General features: G+C 51.2%; 8 protein-coding genes across 8 annotated transcripts; 4 read left to right on the forward strand and 4 right to left on the reverse strand.

Annotated features, from left to right (window-relative positions):
* Positions 1-105: 105 nt before the first annotated feature.
* On the forward strand, positions 106-1,158 carry J4E82_000558 (uncharacterized protein; the record flags this gene model as incomplete). Its single annotated transcript, XM_051726879.1, has 2 exons — positions 106-140; positions 189-1,158. The coding sequence occupies 2 exons, from the start codon at positions 106-108 to the stop codon at positions 1,156-1,158; spliced, it is 1,005 nt and encodes a 334-aa protein (XP_051593304.1).
* A 341-nt stretch (positions 1,159-1,499) lies between these two features.
* Positions 1,500-1,944, reverse strand: J4E82_000559 (uncharacterized protein; the record flags this gene model as incomplete). The annotated part of the gene is made up of 2 exons (XM_051726880.1): positions 1,500-1,604; positions 1,693-1,944. The coding sequence occupies 2 exons, from the start codon at positions 1,942-1,944 to the stop codon at positions 1,500-1,502; spliced, it is 357 nt and encodes a 118-aa protein (XP_051593305.1).
* A 542-nt stretch (positions 1,945-2,486) lies between these two features.
* ARO8 (Aromatic/aminoadipate aminotransferase 1) lies at positions 2,487-4,121 on the forward strand (the record flags this gene model as incomplete). Its single annotated transcript, XM_051726881.1, has 3 exons — positions 2,487-2,667; positions 2,715-3,777; positions 3,827-4,121. The coding sequence occupies 3 exons, from the start codon at positions 2,487-2,489 to the stop codon at positions 4,119-4,121; spliced, it is 1,539 nt and encodes a 512-aa protein (XP_051593306.1).
* A 251-nt stretch (positions 4,122-4,372) lies between these two features.
* On the forward strand, positions 4,373-5,043 carry J4E82_000561 (uncharacterized protein; the record flags this gene model as incomplete). The annotated part of the gene is made up of 2 exons (XM_051726882.1): positions 4,373-4,550; positions 4,607-5,043. 2 exons carry the CDS (start codon positions 4,373-4,375, stop codon positions 5,041-5,043), a joined length of 615 nt encoding a protein of 204 aa, XP_051593307.1.
* A 264-nt stretch (positions 5,044-5,307) lies between these two features.
* On the reverse strand, positions 5,308-5,911 carry J4E82_000562 (uncharacterized protein; the record flags this gene model as incomplete). The annotated part of the gene is made up of 2 exons (XM_051726883.1): positions 5,308-5,584; positions 5,649-5,911. 2 exons carry the CDS (start codon positions 5,909-5,911, stop codon positions 5,308-5,310), a joined length of 540 nt encoding a protein of 179 aa, XP_051593308.1.
* Positions 5,912-7,900: 1,989 nt separating this feature from the next.
* Positions 7,901-12,369, reverse strand: J4E82_000563 (uncharacterized protein; the record flags this gene model as incomplete). Its single annotated transcript, XM_051726884.1, has 3 exons — positions 7,901-8,796; positions 8,850-9,736; positions 9,788-12,369. 3 exons carry the CDS (start codon positions 12,367-12,369, stop codon positions 7,901-7,903), a joined length of 4,365 nt encoding a protein of 1,454 aa, XP_051593309.1.
* Positions 12,370-13,080: 711 nt separating this feature from the next.
* On the reverse strand, positions 13,081-15,275 carry J4E82_000564 (uncharacterized protein; the record flags this gene model as incomplete). Its single annotated transcript, XM_051726885.1, has 5 exons — positions 13,081-14,336; positions 14,383-14,494; positions 14,546-14,736; positions 14,904-15,144; positions 15,228-15,275. The coding sequence occupies 5 exons, from the start codon at positions 15,273-15,275 to the stop codon at positions 13,081-13,083; spliced, it is 1,848 nt and encodes a 615-aa protein (XP_051593310.1).
* Positions 15,276-15,674: 399 nt separating this feature from the next.
* On the forward strand, positions 15,675-16,304 carry J4E82_000565 (uncharacterized protein; the record flags this gene model as incomplete). Its single annotated transcript, XM_051726886.1, has 2 exons — positions 15,675-15,899; positions 15,957-16,304. The coding sequence occupies 2 exons, from the start codon at positions 15,675-15,677 to the stop codon at positions 16,302-16,304; spliced, it is 573 nt and encodes a 190-aa protein (XP_051593311.1).
* Positions 16,305-16,820: the final 516 nt, after the last annotated feature.

Raw genomic sequence — 16,820 nt, forward strand, 5'->3', positions numbered from 1 at the left:
TGTAAGTATGCGCTGTACGACCCCGCATCAAGCGCTTAAAGTCTTGGTCACCATATATTATGGCTAGTTTAAGAAGTACTACAGAGTCCACCAAACGTACCAAAAATGGGCGAGCCATCAACTACATGTTCCTTTGAGGAGTACGTGCGCAGCACTATTCATCTAACTACGTAACTGATAATGTATAGACTTATGCAGTCAAAACTATTTACGTTCTATATTGGGAAAGAAAAGAAGGCCTTCGTTGTTCATTCTAAAGCAATCGCCGCAACCTCATGGCACTTCCATGCGCTTGTGAGCAATGGCATGGTGCAGTCGCAAGAGGGGTCTGTCGAGTATCCTGACATGGATGCATGTGATTTTGCTCGCTTCGTCGAGTACGCCTATCGTAATGATTACACTCCGCCTTCCTGGACCATGGATGAGAGAACCGTGGAGAACCGCAGCATGAACGGCACTACCCGCAATGGCGAAGACGCACAGTCACCGACAGAGTCAGAGTTAGAGGAGCTACAACTAGAAGCTCTGGAGGCTGAACAGGCTCTGGCGGCTGAACAGGCTGAGGAGACTCTACGTAGTTCGGCGGTAGTAACAGAAACCCTTGTTGATCTCAATCCATATACGGGGCTGAAAACATCCAAAGCAAAAAGGGAAGCAAAGATGAGGGCAAAAGCTGCCCGAGAGACTCAGTCTCTGCGCCAAAGCTTCGGCGAACGCCAGTATCTCATGCAGAATGAACCCCGAATGCAAATACAGCGCGACTTTGTGCCTAAAGGAAACTCTAAGCGCACTCAGGACTTCACGCCCATCTTCCTGGCGCACGCGCGTCTCTATACCTTCGCCTGCATGCGCCTCATTGACCCACTTAAGCGCCTGGCCCTATACAAGCTCCATCAAACTCTTCTCCTGTTCAAACTTTACAGTCGACGAGTGGGCGATGTGATAGATCTAGCTAGATACGCGTATGACCACGGAGAGGACAGGAAGCCGAATGGGACGATTGAGGATCTCAGGAAGCTAGTGGTTGAGTACATAGTTTGTGAGGTGTCGACTATTGGGAAGCACGAAGCGTTTGCAATCCTGTTGCAAGAAGGTGGGGAATTTGTGGTTGACTTTTGGGGTATCATTGCCAAGGAGAATCTTGGTCTGTACGCGTAATCCAGTTTTTAGTTGATCGATCTCTTCTCTTCTGTCTAACATTATCTTGTCAGCGCTATTCGACTCTTGCCATTATTCTCTCGCCAATGCCCCATTTGTTCTTGTTCTAGAGCGCTATCGACCTGAGTTACCATTGTAGTAATTCTCCTTCATGTTGCAATCTATTCCGTATGTTGGTAATCTGTGCTCATCGTCTACCTGCGTACTGTAGCCACGAAGCATGTGTGTCCCTCCAGCTCTTGTCTCACACTCAGATGTATACTCAAACATCTCTCTATGCGTATTTGCAGATATGAAAGGTTTTCCGGGTATAGTCGCGGTCATGTTTCTCACGTACTCGCTCAAGGCGCCGCCATGACAAATGCGCTCATAGCCTTCACCGCGTTGCCATCATGCGCGCGCAACAGCTCCGTCGCCTTTGGCTTCGTAACTTCGAGCTCGTTAACCTATTCATACAAACGTCAGTCCATGCGCAGTTAACCTATGGCACTTGCTTGTCACTCTTTCCATCCATCTTTCACAAGCTCGACATACCAGTAGGGTAACATCCGCGGCTTCAATTTTGACATTCTTCTTCTCGCCTTCTTTCTTGTCCTTGACATTCAACCCTTTCATCGCTTTGTCTAGTGCCTTTCCATCGACTTCCTTCTTCGAGCCGTTATCACCTTCTTGTGATGCATCGAGAGTAGAGAGGGCGGCGGCGGCTTTGCGGTCTTCAGCTGTACCGGTGGGTGCGTGAGGGTCGGCAGCGCCTTCCTGAACACCGGAAGGTTGGGGCTCTGCCATTTTAGATCTTGGTAGTAACGCGGTATGGATTTGGAGATATGAAAGAGTAGGTGGTGGCCTGAAGAGCTTACACAGTTGGTAGAGATAGATGGAATGACGATTGTGGATTGGAGAGCTGCGGGATGTGGGGTAGCTAAGGATTATGGAAATGTAGCCAATAGGAAAAAGGAGCGGCCGTTATTGGCTGTTCTTTTGAATTTATGCATCCTACACTATGGGCGCACACACACCCCGAACACAGAACATAATGTTGCAAAAGAAAACTAGCACAAGAGCGATCGAGTAGTCGCTTTACGTCTGTCAGCATATTCGAGGTAAGTCGGCCGCGTTACGTCATTGTGTATTGCGCGCGCAGTCCGCTTTTCGTTGCAGATTTTGTCCCTTGAGTCATGTGCCTCTGCCCTTTGTTCACGTCTCTATGCAGGCGAATCCTTGCCGCATTCCCATATTAACAAGTGACTCGAAGCTAGTCTTTTGTGTCGCGCCTAGGCAACCTTGACTTAGTCACCAAAACTGTGTATCACCTGAGAAAGCATCACGCTATGGACAGCGAAGGACACGCAAAATTGACCGACTACGTCTCCCAGTTCATGGCAGCAGCCAGCGGCCAACCACAATCACAGTCATCTCAACCCACCATGAGCGCAAACTCGACACAACTGCCTGAAAGGCCAAAGCAAGAAGCTGAGGCGAACGGTGAATCCGAGGGATGGTCGCCGGCCTGTAAGAAATCATCATGGATATTAGGGTCGATGTACTAACAAGTATAGCTTGGAGGTCGAAACCCATTAAGCAAGTCGTTACCTACGAAGACCAAGCAGCAGTGTCTTCTGCCTTGACCAAGCTATCAAGTCTTCCGCCAATCGTCACCCCAACAGAAATAGCCAGACTCAAGGCTAGTCTCCGCGATGCTGCACTTGGAAAGTCGTTTTTGCTGCAAGGAGGTGACTGCGCCGAATTGTTTTCTTACTGTGCGGACAACCCAATCGATGCAAAGATCAAGCTTCTGTTGCAGATGAGTTTGGTCCTGATTTGGGGTTCGAATAAGCCTGTCATTCGTATTGGTCGCATAGCCGGACAGTATGCTAAGCCAAGATCAAGCCCAACTGAGATGCTGAACGGCAAGGAGGTTCCCAGCTTCCGTGGCGATATTCTCAACGGATATGATCCTGATTCCCGAAGAGTTGACCCCGAGAGGTTGGTCAGCGCTTACTTCCACTCTGCAACGACCCTAAACTACATTCGTGGACAGCTGGCAAGTGGCATCGCTGACTTGCATAACCCTCTGGACTGGGAACTTGGTCATGTTCGGGACGAAGAGTTGCAGTCAAAGTACACGAAAATTGTAAACAGCATCTCTGACTCACTACGGTTCATGAAGACTATCGGTGCGGATACATCCGGTCAGCTACAAACAGTCGACCTCTTCACCAGCCATGAAGGTCTTGTGCTAGAGTATGAACAAAGTTTGACAAGGAGGCTCAAGCATCCCGCTGGTTACAAGCCCTCGCAGCCATCAAACGATGGCAAGGGCTGGTACAACACCTCTGCTCATTTTATCTGGATTGGAGACAGAACTCGCCAGATCGATGGAGGCCATGTGGAGTACTTCCGTGGTATCGAGAACCCCATTGGTATCAAGGTTGGACCATCGATGAAGAACGATGAGTTGGTTGATCTACTTGACATTGTCAATCCAAACAAGGAGGTTGGCAAGATTACGTTGATTACGCGTTATGGTGCGGACAAGGTTGAGTCTATGCTTGGCGCGCACATTGAAGCTGTCAAGAGCAGTGGGCACGTTGTAGTATGGCAGTGCGACCCTATGCATGGGTAAGTCGACCTTCAATGTGCGAAGCTTCACTCGCTAACATGTCAATAGCAACACACGCAGCACGCCTACTGGCATCAAGACCCGCTCTTTCAACAGCATCTTCTCTGAGCTTTCATCGGCACTCAAGATCCACAAGGAACACGGCTCCTTCCTTGGCGGCATGCACCTAGAACTCACTGGTGATGCCGTTACGGAGTGCACTGGAGGAAGTGAAGGTTTGGTGGATGAGGATCTGAGTTTGAACTACACAACATACTGCGACCCTAGGTTGAACGAGAAGCAGGCGTTGGAGTTGGCTTTCTTGGTCGCAGGGCACTACCGCGCAGACGAAAAGCTGCTTTAAGCGTATAGCGTTGTTGCCTGAGACTATCATGGGACGATGTTGCTGAAATAAAATTACGATTCGTTGAATACTTCGCAAGCATCACCCAAAGTAGTAAACCCCTTCATGACGCGGGAGATCTCCACGACATCATCGAGTTGGTCCGAGCTTCACAAAGTCCCATACGTGCATCTTATCTTTCCCCCCGTTATCACCACGCATCTCAACATTCTGCAACAACCCCACATTCAGCATACCCCTCAACAACGATAATGGGCTCTTCGGCTTCTAAAGGCGCAAAGGCTGCTGGCTCTGCCGCACGGCAATACCCTACCAGGGCTCCTACAAGTACCACACAAAGGGCTCCCGCGCCTTCCGCACCTGCACAGGCTCCTACAAGGGGACCGACTGTGCATCCTGAGGTGCAGGCTACAGGAGAGAAGACGGAAGGTATGTGATATTACAGTCTTAGAGGATTGGCGACGCAGTACTAATTTTAATTCCAGCTGTCTTACAAGATGCGCGCGATCCTGCCTTCGCATCTCGATTGAGCAGTCTCGGTGCTGTACAACCAAACCCACATTACTCGCCTTCCTCTCAATCGCAGTTCGATCCTCGTCGTAACACCTCGCCCAATTTGCCCTCGGATACCATGATGCAATCGCTACCACAGTCCGCGTTCCCAGACCCGCGCAACAACCCTGTGCTGCGAGTACTAGAGGCAAGACAAAAGATAGCAGATCAGGCGGAAGACGAGTTGCGAGACGTAGGTAGGAGAGGTTTCCAAGGGAGAACATATGTGGATGCTGGTGTCATAACATTGGCGATGATGAGACAGGCCAAGGGAGAACCCGATTCGAGGATTGAAGACGCACTAGGAATCAAGAGGGGCAGGCTGAGTGTGTTGGGCAAAGGTACGGTGGAAGCTGTAGCCCTGGCCTGAGCAGACGATATCGAAGACGTCACGACATATCCACGAGACATCTGAAGGCGAATGCAGCGGCGTCAAACGGCCAGCGGGGATCGATTTGATCTGCAAAAGAGAGTACATGTGTACATACGAAACAAGAACGAGAGAAGATCGTGTCAACACCAAGCTCAGCCTTCCCAACCGGTGCAATGCGTTACCCTAGTCGTTACCCAAACGCCAAAACAACACCGGAGCAGATGCAAGGAAACAAAGGAAATAGCAGAATTGCGCGCGTAATCATGATTCGTCATGGTCCGCGTTCTCATGGATGAAGTTGTTCAGCGCCATCAGGGCTTCTTTCAGGCACTCTTGGTCAACCTCAAGACCATCTCGGCACATTTCGTCGTAGCCTATCCGGGCAACGCCACCACTGGCGCCCATGCGAGATCGTTTCTGGTTCCATTTGCGAGCGACTTCCCATCGCTTACGGGTTTGTGTAAAGGGCGGGCACGTATCTGCGATTTCCCTACTCTCGCGCAGGATTGTGAGAGCGTTAAGGACGTTTAGGAATATGCTACACCCGCGATAGTCAGTTCCTACTCCAATTCAACGCAAGCAGTGTTTGTCGAATGACATACCCTTGTGTAAGCTCCAAGTCATGATCCCACCCATACGCCACAGTACTGAAGCTGTTCCCTTGCGCCACGATATCCAAGAAGATGAAGAGCGATTCTTCCACACTTATGTCCGGAGTAATTTGTGATGCGACGTTTGCCAGGATCCAGTCTGAGAGTTCAAAGAAGGTCTTCTGATCCATGTGCGCGAAGCCTACGAAGCGCTCCGGGACGGTGAACATGAGCGACATGGCTCGTCGCGCGCCCATGGCCTCTATGCAATCCATTTCGCCGAGAAGATGTGTAAGACGTGAGATAAGACCGAGAGGTTGATCGAAAAGTGGGTGTGGTGATGTGCTAGTAGCGTGCCCAGATGGTGGATGGGCGTGGTGTTGGAAAGCGGAGTCGGAAGACGTCAGGTGAGAATGAGGAGTAAGACTGGATGAATGATGAACAGATCCAGCTGCATGCGTGTTGCGGATATCGGCAATAGTACTGTCTAAAGCGACTTCCCAATTTCAACAACAAATCCGTCGAGTTAATTTTTCCGAATGTTTAAACAAGAAGCGAAAGGACAGTCTAGACGCCTAAAAATGACAAGGTGAGGTTTGGAGCGGGTTCCCACGTTTCCAAGCTTTGTTACGCAAGCTGAAGGGCAAGTGAAGCGCGCCATCATTTGCGCCCATTCACACAGTGGGGCCGTTGTCCGTGTTGCTGCACCGCACGACACTCACTGACGGTCTCTGGCATGTGAAAGTCGTGCACGCTCCAGGCGCATATGACATCAGTATCCAATCAGACTGGTGGATCCAGACCTCGTTGCGGCATGCGCGACGCCGGAGATTGATTGTCCCCTTTGTCTTACTTCTTTGTCCTGAGACTATCGAATACAACAGAGTCAAGCGACAACTCCTATCCTCCCACAGCCCCCCCCCTAAGAGGGCAAAGGAACACGCGCCGAACTGCCTACCACACGCAGCTTGACATTGCGGCGTGGACGCGAGGATTGGCCGAGACCAAACCATCGCTTTGTGTCCCTCTAGTGAGCAAGTGGGTGGAGCTAACTGCGGAGCTAAGAGGCTAAATGTAGCAGGTGGGTTTGGTCTCGGGTCAGCTTGGCGCATCACGGGTATTTTCCAGGTTCGGCTTCGAATGGACATCGAGGCTAAAGGGTAAAAAGCAATGACTCTGCTGGAGAGTCTTTGGTAGATGAGGGAAACATGATTCCTTTATGACGATATCGGTTGAGGTTCCATACGGTTTGTGGTGCAGCCAGAACAGGGTAAGCTGCTAAGCTTCTCAAGCTAGATTGGGTGGAGGCTCACGTGACGATCATCAGTTGTCTTTACCCGCCTCACAATAGCGAGATGAACAAGAACGAGATAATTCATATTCTCAACAGCCGTATCTCCGTCTCAAGTCTCGCGAGATGCATCGCGCCCGTGACACGACATCGCTTTCCACGCGTTCCTGTTACATCTATCTTGAGCATCTCACTAGTAAGTTTCCCATCCCCACTCTAAACCTTAATGCTCCGCCGCATCGATTCCATCGGAAGAACTGCAAGCCATGCCACCATGCGTCCAAAACAAAAACCAACCCTCATTTAAGATACCCATCCCGTAAATGCTTGTCTCAACAGTCAGGCATGCACAATTACGCAGTATCAGGTTTGTCAACGACTTCTTATCATTGCGCGCACACTGAGGTTGTCATCCGATCAAGGCACGCGCGCGGATGTCACCCCTCCCCTCCCGCTACCCAAGCGTTCAATAGTCGCAACGCTTAACATTATATCGTTTCTCCGCACCGCGTACACAGGCGATGCGTGCGGCAACCTTATCATAAGCCGATGGCCTGGCTTAACGCTTCTCCGGGTCGCGTCCCGAGATGTTGGTACGACGGCTGGTCTGGACGTTCTAGGACTAAACTTTGGCAGGCAGTGAAGACAAATGTAGCTTTGACGTTGCGGAAGCGCAAGAACCTTTCGAAGCACCATATACCGTGACACTGGCGTAGCTTAGGAAGTAGCAAAAAACAGTAGTCGATCAAACTTGATGTGGGTTTGTGTGATGAGTGGATATGCAATGCATTCACCATAGCATCACGATTTATTGCATCACCAGAATGATTGGTGCTTCAGTTGTGACATCGCCAAGAATGGGTACAGGTTGGGGTATTATCGACAGAATAATCACTACAAGCATGAAAGAAGGTCTTCAAACCACGCCCACCCTTTCATCTCGGTATATGCTCCCACAACCGGCATAGAGGTCTCACTCATCATCACTGTTAGTAATGATAGGTCGCTTTCTCTTTCTGCCAGCACCCGGTCGTGCACCGCCCATCTTCGCTTTCGTCTTCTTGTCCTTCACCGCAATCACCGGCGCCAAGTCTGAAATCCTCTTCCGTGGTCTGCCAGGCCCACGACGAGTTCTCGTGGCTACACCCCTGTCTGGCACAATCGCCTGCTCATTATCAGAGGCCGGCTCAGTTACATCTTCCTCTTCGTCATCCTCTTGCGTAGTCAAGACATATTCGTCGTTATCTTCTTCAGTGTCCTGAACATACTGACTAGTCTGAGTACTCTGCGACTCAATGACGGCGGGGATCTCGGGGTCGCTTGCTTCTGCTTCCGCATCTACGCCAGTGTCTGTGTCTGTGTATGTAGAGTCATTCCTGCTGAGTGCTTCACGCATGGATTTCTTCGCTATCTTGCGTCCAGGTTCACCGGTCGCTGCCTTCCGTGCTTTGAGTGTTCCAGAATTCCTTTTCGTAGCAGCCTGCGCATCACTGGATTCTAGCATGGCTTGGGCCGCTGCGCGCTTAGCAGCTTTAGCTTCTCTGGCCTTTGCTGTGGCGGCCAGGACACGTGAGCGATCCTCGATGGGCTGACTGCTGGTAAGTGACTGCCTCTTCTTCGTTTTTTGTTTGGTTTGCTTGACTGCGACGGCCTTAGCATTCGGCTGTTTGAACTGCGCAGTCTTCTCCTTGGGATAATTGTAGTTGAAGTAGAGCTCGGTGCCTGCCTTTATATCTCTGGTCGCAAAGAGAGCAATGCGGAAAACTGTGTTGCAGAGCAGGTTCTTAGGGCTACAATTTGTGTACTTATCGTCGGCATTGTTGATAAAGCGTAGCTTGTTTCCCATATACGTGGCATCGACTTCTTGTTCTAAGCCATTGAGTCAGCAATCTGATACGAATTAGTGTGATTTGAAGACTCACTTGAGTTCAACCGAAACAGGTACATCGTTTTCTGGTAGTCGTATATGGTGACTCGCCGATCGCCTTCCTTGACCGAGATAGCTTCACCGGTATATTCGCCAATGTAATCGCCGCTTTTGATGTCTTCGCCCATGTAGAGCCCAAAACCGTGCACTTCGGAGTGGCCCAGCAACGTCTTCCGAGGAACACCTCTTTGGATCGCAACATTGCAACAGTTGCGTTCAACCACGTCGTCGTTGTATCGGTTCACTGGATCGAGGACTTCAGACGCTCCGCAAGCGCCGCAAAGGTCTGCATCGCACTCTCGGTTAAATTTGGCGCAGAGGCACGAGATGGTAAAACATGGGCGTTTTCCAGGTCCTATCGTGCAACTGCAACCAGGGAAGCGTCGATTGCATGTCCGCGAACATTTGCACGTCTTCTCACAATTGATGCCCTCTCGGAAGCACCGGCATTTCGCATCCTCACAAGTGCCTTCGTGTTTACATGGGAAGAACGGCTTTCGCTTTTCCCAATGCTGTGTCATATCTTGCTGTAGCCACCAGTTTGCATTGAATTTACCGGGCGGCGGTTTTGCGCCCTTAGATGCAATCATTTCGGAATTCGGACAAGTATTAAAGGCGTCTGGGTTTGCAGGCAACTTGTAGTTGATGACCCTCTCAATATCAGAATCGTTGTCAAAGTGTGCAGGCAAGGGGCCTTCTTCGTGCTCGTCTTCAGTATCATCTCCGCCGTAAGCCGAAATGCGGCGGGGAGTTCTTTTGGTCTCAGAGCCTCGTCGACTAGTGTCGTCAGTCGCTTGTGTGGCGCGATCCTCATCCTCAGAATCCGTTTTCCAGGAGTCTTCGGGTGCTTGTCTGATTTCGCCATGGAGTAAGCAGTTATGTCTGTCAAGAATGTTAGAATCGCGTCTCCAAAGATCACATAATCAAACTCACTGATGGCAAACTCTACACAACATCTCCTTATAAGTGGATTGCCTGGCAGCTTGTCCACATGCAGTCTTCTTCGCTACGTGATTCTGAACGGCTTCCGATTGTCGAGCAAGGTACCAAATGCTAAACTCGCATTCTTGAAGAACCGCTGCACAAGCCGTTGCCGCAAGTCTCAGAGCACTGGTAGAAGGCTCTTTGAGCTGAGGCAAAAACTCCCGCCATTTCCTGTCATTCCGTTTGAACAGTACGTTTCTCTTTGGTACTCCATCTCGCTCGAACTCTTCAATGTCGTACCGCGATCGCTCAAGCACATGTGCTTCAAAGTGTTTACTGCCAGGTGCTAAATCGTTGATCCGGGTGATATTTCGTTCTGGTGCTAGCAACCAATACAAAATGTCATTCCACGCGATGCCTATCTCGGACAGGAAAACTTCTATAGCGTCTTTATAGAACCGACACTGTTCCTTGCGAAAGTCCAACGGGCCGTTTTCGTCATGCGTCATCTCGTAGATATATGGAAGCGTATCTAACAAGATCTCGCGACCGGTATAGTCCTCGTCCTGAAAGTAGGGTGTTGCGAGCAGCTTTGACTCATTGTCCGCGAGAATGTTGTTCCTCAAACTAACGTACTCCTTAAAGGGAGGGATCATAGGTGCGTCGCTTTTGTATTTTGTTGGAGGCGCAGCCAAACCGGATTTAGTTACTGTGTCTTTGGGTTTGGCTTTGACGTAAACTTCTTGACTCATATCTAACATACGTTTCGTGTTGGCGCTCCGGTCGAACGGTACCTGTATCGGAGACATGTTCTGGAAAGGAGAGGTGGTCTGTATGTATCTCTGTGGTAAGGTTGATCTTGGTGGACGCTTCTGCTTGCGGCTTCGAGCGCGCAGCTCCTGCTCTTGGAAAGTCCTTTGACGCAACATCTTAACCGAGACCAGGTATGCGTGTTCTTCATGTCGTTCCGCGAGATGACGCTTCAAACACTCTTCTACAGCCGAGCGAGTATTGATAAGCACGTTTGTCTGCAACTGAAGAGCCGTGCTTGCTTGACCGTCACTACGTCCGCCAAGCACCCCCGTGTTTTTGGGCTGTGCTTCACCACTCTGAATCACTTCGAACGATGCTGGGTTGGATGTGTTTGCTGGCATAGTATCTGAACCCGGCGGCAATGCTCTAGACGCTTCGCCTGGCTCTACAGATCCCTGAACTGAACGCTGTACAGTGGGGGTAGCGGTACGAGACAGCGGAAGGGCAGTGCTAAGGGCACGCTCTGGTACAGCTTCTCGTGTTTCCCGATGAGATAGTAATGTCAGTGGGTTTAGAATTAAGTTGCGTTCTTCGGGTCTCTCAGTTTGAATAGATTCTTGCTCAACATAAACAGGATCGGTGTCGAAGAGAATGTTAATGTCACCTGGTGGATCCTTGCTCTGGCTTCGACGCGTTATAAGAGGCGACGCGAGTTTCGTGCCGCTCAAGCCTGCATCAGGACGATCTGAGAGAACCTCTGGCGTCTCTTTCTCATTACCCGGAAGGTGATGCGGTAACCTGACAGGGAGACTTGGTTTGGAGAATCCATCATTCCTCCGTTTCACTGATTTGATGGCTTTCTTGTTCCGCCGTGGCAGTTTCTGAATTGCTGACACGCTCGGGCTGGGTGCTTGCGCAGTCACTGGAATTGCCATATTGTTGTCGTCGCCATCCAGTCCTGCGTGGTCGCGCCCAGAAGCCGTGTTTACGCGATTAGGGAGGAGGGTCCGTTCACGGTGATTATCGGCAACATCCCTGATTGGCTCCATGGGTAGAGGTTCAACATGGCTCAAAACGGGCGCAATCGCGTCACTCGAAGCAGCGAGGGCTGAATTCGTGCTGTACGCAGACTCAATGACACGTCTGTTGGTTTCCGCGATTGCACGTGCCGTAGCGCTTGGATCTGACCTCGCTTTCAGTATGTTCAACGGCCAGGAAAGAGGTTGTGCAGCCCCAGAGAGTACCACGCTTGGTTCCGGTAGCTTTGTGACTGGCGGTTGGGGCCCATATGGTGAGCGATACACTGAGGTAGCTAAATATGAGGATTCCATAAGAAAAGGTTGGTCCAGACCGGTTTGTTGAACAGGCTCAGGGGGCTTGGCTCGCTGGGGGAGCACAGCTTCGTGATGCGTATTAGATTGCGATATCGGCTTTTGTGTTGTATCAGCCGGAAGTTGATCATCTCTAGTACTTGCTTCGTGTTGCGTTATCCCTCCTAATGCTGCCGCTTCTTCGTTGATTACAAGGTCAGCAACGCCGGCAGGCTCTGCAGGCGACGTCTTTTCCCTCGCTTGTTTTGCAAGATTGCTATCTCTTGTATTGCCATCTCTCTCAGACATGTCGTTGCCCAGATTCCTCACATTCCTTTGTTTTGCTTGTCTCTTCGCGGCAGCTAGCTTCCATTCAGCTGCAGCTTCCCGTGCATGGGATACCTCTTCAATGCCATCTTGTTCAAGTGTCTGACGATTCCGCCGCCGTACTGTAGTACGAGGTACATAGCTAGACGGTTCATCGTCATCCAAGACGATGGGAGCGTCAAGAGACCCGTTGGGTCTCATCGTTGAAGACGCAGATGCGAATTTGCAAGCGCGAGCGGGCAACTCCGTGCTTTATCAATACTGTCATGAGAGTCGGTAATAGAGACGACAGAGATCGTGGTCATGCTGCAGTTTGTATAATGCAACTTGAAGCGAGTGGGGTTGTTGTGGCGGATTTGAAGTCTGACGGAGTGAAGCCGACGGCAGTCGCGCTAAATCTACGGTTACGCGTCGGCACGTGGCTTCTATTACCCCTGCGTTCATGAAGACGGCAGCGGCGGTTGTGTAACCTCCACTAACGCAACTCTTGAGTTAGACGTACACTCGAGATACAGTCAACTGTTGATTCAAATAGGACAAGCAGCATAACACGTTAGTGCGACAGTAATTATGTATTGCATTTGCAAGGGGCTCCTCCTTCCTTGAATCCTCCCAGCTGCCCAACGAAACTATCAGATCGCAGATACATGATCTATCACAAAACAGCCCAGTCTGTCCTCCGAGCATCTGAGGTTGAGCGGGCTTCCAACGCTCCTTCATAGCGACCGATGTACGCACACCCAGCTTTGGGAGTGCGGCATGATTATGTCCAACCAAGTACGTAATAATTACAGCGGCAGGCAGTTAAAACGCCATTCCAATGAAAATAATAGCTTCAAGCGTGTCACGCGAACTAGCTTTTAGACCTCTTAGATCCCAAAGCTCATCACTGACCCATCAACCCGTTCGATTCTAGCCAAGGAAGTTCTGCTGTTGTTGCTGACCAGGTCGTGGGAAGACACTTGTTGTAGGTACTGCGTCCAAGCTCATCCCGCCCATTGTACCTTGTGAACCTGCATTTTGCCAGCCTTGACCTGTTTGCTGGTTGACGAAAGCGCTCTGTCGGAAGGGATTGGTACTGCCCGTCGCATGCACTGTCAAACCACCCTGTGAAGGTGCGGCACTTTGTGGAGAAGGCTGCCGTGCAAATGGGTTCGTGCCTGTAGGCGTTGGTTGTAACGGCTGCATGGGTTGCTGTTGCTGCATCGAAGTAAATGGTGATTCTTGGATGGGTGACATTGAGTAAGGCGGAGAGTTAACGGGGGATTGCGATTGTGGTGAAAACCCAGTGTTGTGTTTTGCAAACGGATTCGTGGATGAACGGTTGAGCGAACCTGTGCTGGTAGGGCTGGTAAGCATCTTGGGCTCGGCACTAGGTAACATCGACTGTCGAAATGGATTTGTTGATGTTTGTTGTGGCTGCAGAGGTTCGGCAATTGTGGGAATCTGCATCTGCTGCTGTTGTGAGTAATCAGGCATACCACCTTGTGGTATTGATGGCATGGTGTTCTGCACGCCAAAAGGCTGCGGTGAATAGCCTCCGAAGCCCGCGCCTGTAAATTGTTGTTGGATCTGAGGTGCCTGCATCTGCGGCGCCTGTGGTTGCTGTTGCATCTGAAATGGGTTGGTACTCTGCCCGTTCTGCATCGGAAAGGGCTGCTGCTGTTGGGGAAAGCCCATATTCGCAGTCTGCTGTGGAACTTGGAAGCCTGTTTGTTGGGGGTACTGCTGCATCATCGGTTGCGTGGCCATGGTCTGTTGGTTGTCCTCGAGTGATGCAAAGAGATCAATTAGAGGTGCGCTAGATGAAGGTTTCGCCGGCGCCGCTGGTGGTTGACTGCTAGTAGTATTCGAGGATGCAGCTACGGGCTTCGAATTGATGGGTTTGCTGGCGCCATTGGTAGGCTTACCACCATTCTTCTTGGCTTCCTTCTCGGCGATGTACTGCCGTCGGTTGATCTCGAAGTCCTTATCGTTTAGATATTCTTCTAAGGATGCAGCTAGACTGGTAGGAGCATGCTTGATCTTGGGGATCTCCAGTCTTGTCGAGTGTTCGTGCGCTCTTGCAAGGCTGAGGTATTGAACAACAGCTTCAGTCTGCTTGACGAATGTGCGATATACTGCCAGGGCACGCGTTGCATCCGGTTTGGATAGTTCAAAATAGTGTTCTGTCTAATTAGTACACTGCAACCCAAGTACGTATGCTGAACCCACCGAGAATGTTGATAGTGCCCTCGTTCATAACGTGGAAGAGCACCAATAAATCCATCGTGAGCAGTCGGAACGCTGTCATGGTAATCTCGTTTTCTGGTTCGTCGTCGAATGGCTATACAAAGTCAAACCAGCAAGGGATGTGGTTGGACATGGCTGCACATACCTGACACTTGAGCAATGATCTGATCTGATCCTGCACACTCTCTGCCTCACGAAGAAGGCCTTTTTCTACAGTGAGCCGCTTAAGCCGCCCCTCGCCGCCGCGCACGTAGTCGACTTTGGTGGCGCCATATTCGATCGCTCGACGTAGCAGGTATTCGGAGTAGGTCCGGATGTTATGTCCCTGGGTCTGTACTATCGCACGCAATGTTAGCACTTTGTATACGCTTTTAGTCGCAAGCCAAACCACATCCGCCCAAACTCACAGGACATTGGGCGGCGTGCTTGCTGCCCAATTCGTGTCCGCGATAGAGGTGCATGAGCCTGGACACGTGTGCTTGGGACGAAATCTCAAGACATACCCTCTGTAAAATGGTTGATGGCCAGCTTTCTGTGCGGGTTTTGCGCCAGAAACTTGAGCGTAACCTCGGGCTCTCCCTCTCTTATCATGAGATGTACAATGATCAAGCTCTTGAATACGATGGTCCATGTCGAGTCGCGCAATCGGTTCGTAAGGGCGCGGAAGATCTCAGCGACACCAGCTTCGCCGGCATGCGTCGCGACGAGGATGTGTTCGACATACTTGGATTTGGGTGCTGCGAGCTGCGAGACTTGTCAGTTTGCTGTGACGGCGCAACGAGTGCCAATGACGTGAACGGGAGGAGGGTGGGCAGGCGCATAGCTACCTTGATCTTGGTGCCACCCTTGACACTCTTCTCAAAGGAGCTGGCCATGAGTTGCTGTGGATACTGTCGCTCAGACAGATCGCTGCCCGGTTGGGCCGCTGGCTGTGTGTTGCCGTTGGTGTTACCGTGGGTTGCGGGTGTCCTGGCTATGTGTCGCAATGGAGAGCTCGGGTGTTCCTAGGACAGCATTACGGCGCGGGTGGAAGGATAGGAGACGTCGCGTTATCAATAGAAGTGAGGTTAGACCCGTGGATGTCAAGGCCCGAGGAGCATGTCCGTTATTAGAGTGGACCGGGGTAGGGTGAGTGAAGCAGGGCGCATGGTGGAGCTTGCGCTTGCGTCGGTCCTGCTGCGAACGATGGATCGGCGGAGGAGCGTCATCGTGTCCCGCCCACGCTCCCCCTCGCAAACACTGAAACTTTGCAAAACACCACCAAGCCATTCACCATGTCTGCCTCGCCACCCCCCGAGGAGAAGAACAAGGCCGACGCCGAGGCGCGCGCAAAGGAGCTGGCCGAGCAGGCGGCGCTGCCCTACAAATGGGACCAGACCATCAAGGACCTCGACATTACAATCACCATTGATGCCAAGTACAAGGGAAAGGACCTGGTCGTCGACATCGGCCGCAACAAGCTCAAGGCCGGCATCAAGGGCCAGGAGCCCTTCATTGACGTTCGTCGCTTCCTGTCCTGTCTGCAAATAGCCTGCGCTGACTAACGCCTTCTCCAGGGCGAGCTGCCTCATCCCATCCGCGTCGACGACTCCACCTGGACACTGGCCTCGGTCGGGTCGCAGAAGGAAATCTCTATCCACCTCGACAAGGTGAACCAGCTCGAGTGGTGGGCACACGTAGTCACAACCGCGCCAAAGATCGACACGTCCAAGATCCAGCCCGAGAACAGCAAACTAGGCGACCTCGACGGAGAGACACGGGGTATGGTAGAGAAGATGATGTTTGACCAGAGGCAGAAGGAGGCAGGAAAGCCGACAAGTGACGAGCAGAAGAAGGCGGATATCTTGGAGCAGTTCAAGAAGCAGCATCCTGAGATGGATTTCTCCAATGCGAAGATGGGTTGATGAGGCGACGGTACATGAGGTACGCCGCTACAGAAAAGCAAAGGGAAATAGACTCCGGAGCTGAAAGCCTATACACGAAAGAAGAGGATGGCGCAAGCGACTCTTCAGCGGATCTGGAGATCGCATCGTCAACCAGATTGGCGAAAGAAGATACCAGATGGTTTGCACCGACTTTAGCTCCGTCGATGTGACTAATCAAAGCTTCGTTGTGTTTACTTCTGAAGGTATGCACCGTGTTATTCTTCGTCAACACATGAATGTAGAACACTACGAGTGGCGATGGGCAGAAGGAAGTACCAAGACTGGTACCGTCAAGTTGATATTATAGCGTGCAGGAAACAGGGAGCATCTGATCGTTTGAGAGGCCAAACAACAGTTTTCCCCCTGTCAAGAAGGAGCGAGCTTTTCTCAGGCTGTACCTAGCACTTGTTCATCACGCCTTCCCAAACATTACTGCCAAGCCCCACATGTCAACGATATTACGCCTCTCAAACGTACGCTCACCGCATCGTTGCA

Source organism: Alternaria postmessia, assembly GCF_024291825.1.
Source record: "Alternaria postmessia strain BMP 2775 chromosome Unknown scaffold_2, whole genome shotgun sequence".
NCBI lineage: Eukaryota > Fungi > Ascomycota > Dothideomycetes > Pleosporales > Pleosporaceae > Alternaria > Alternaria postmessia.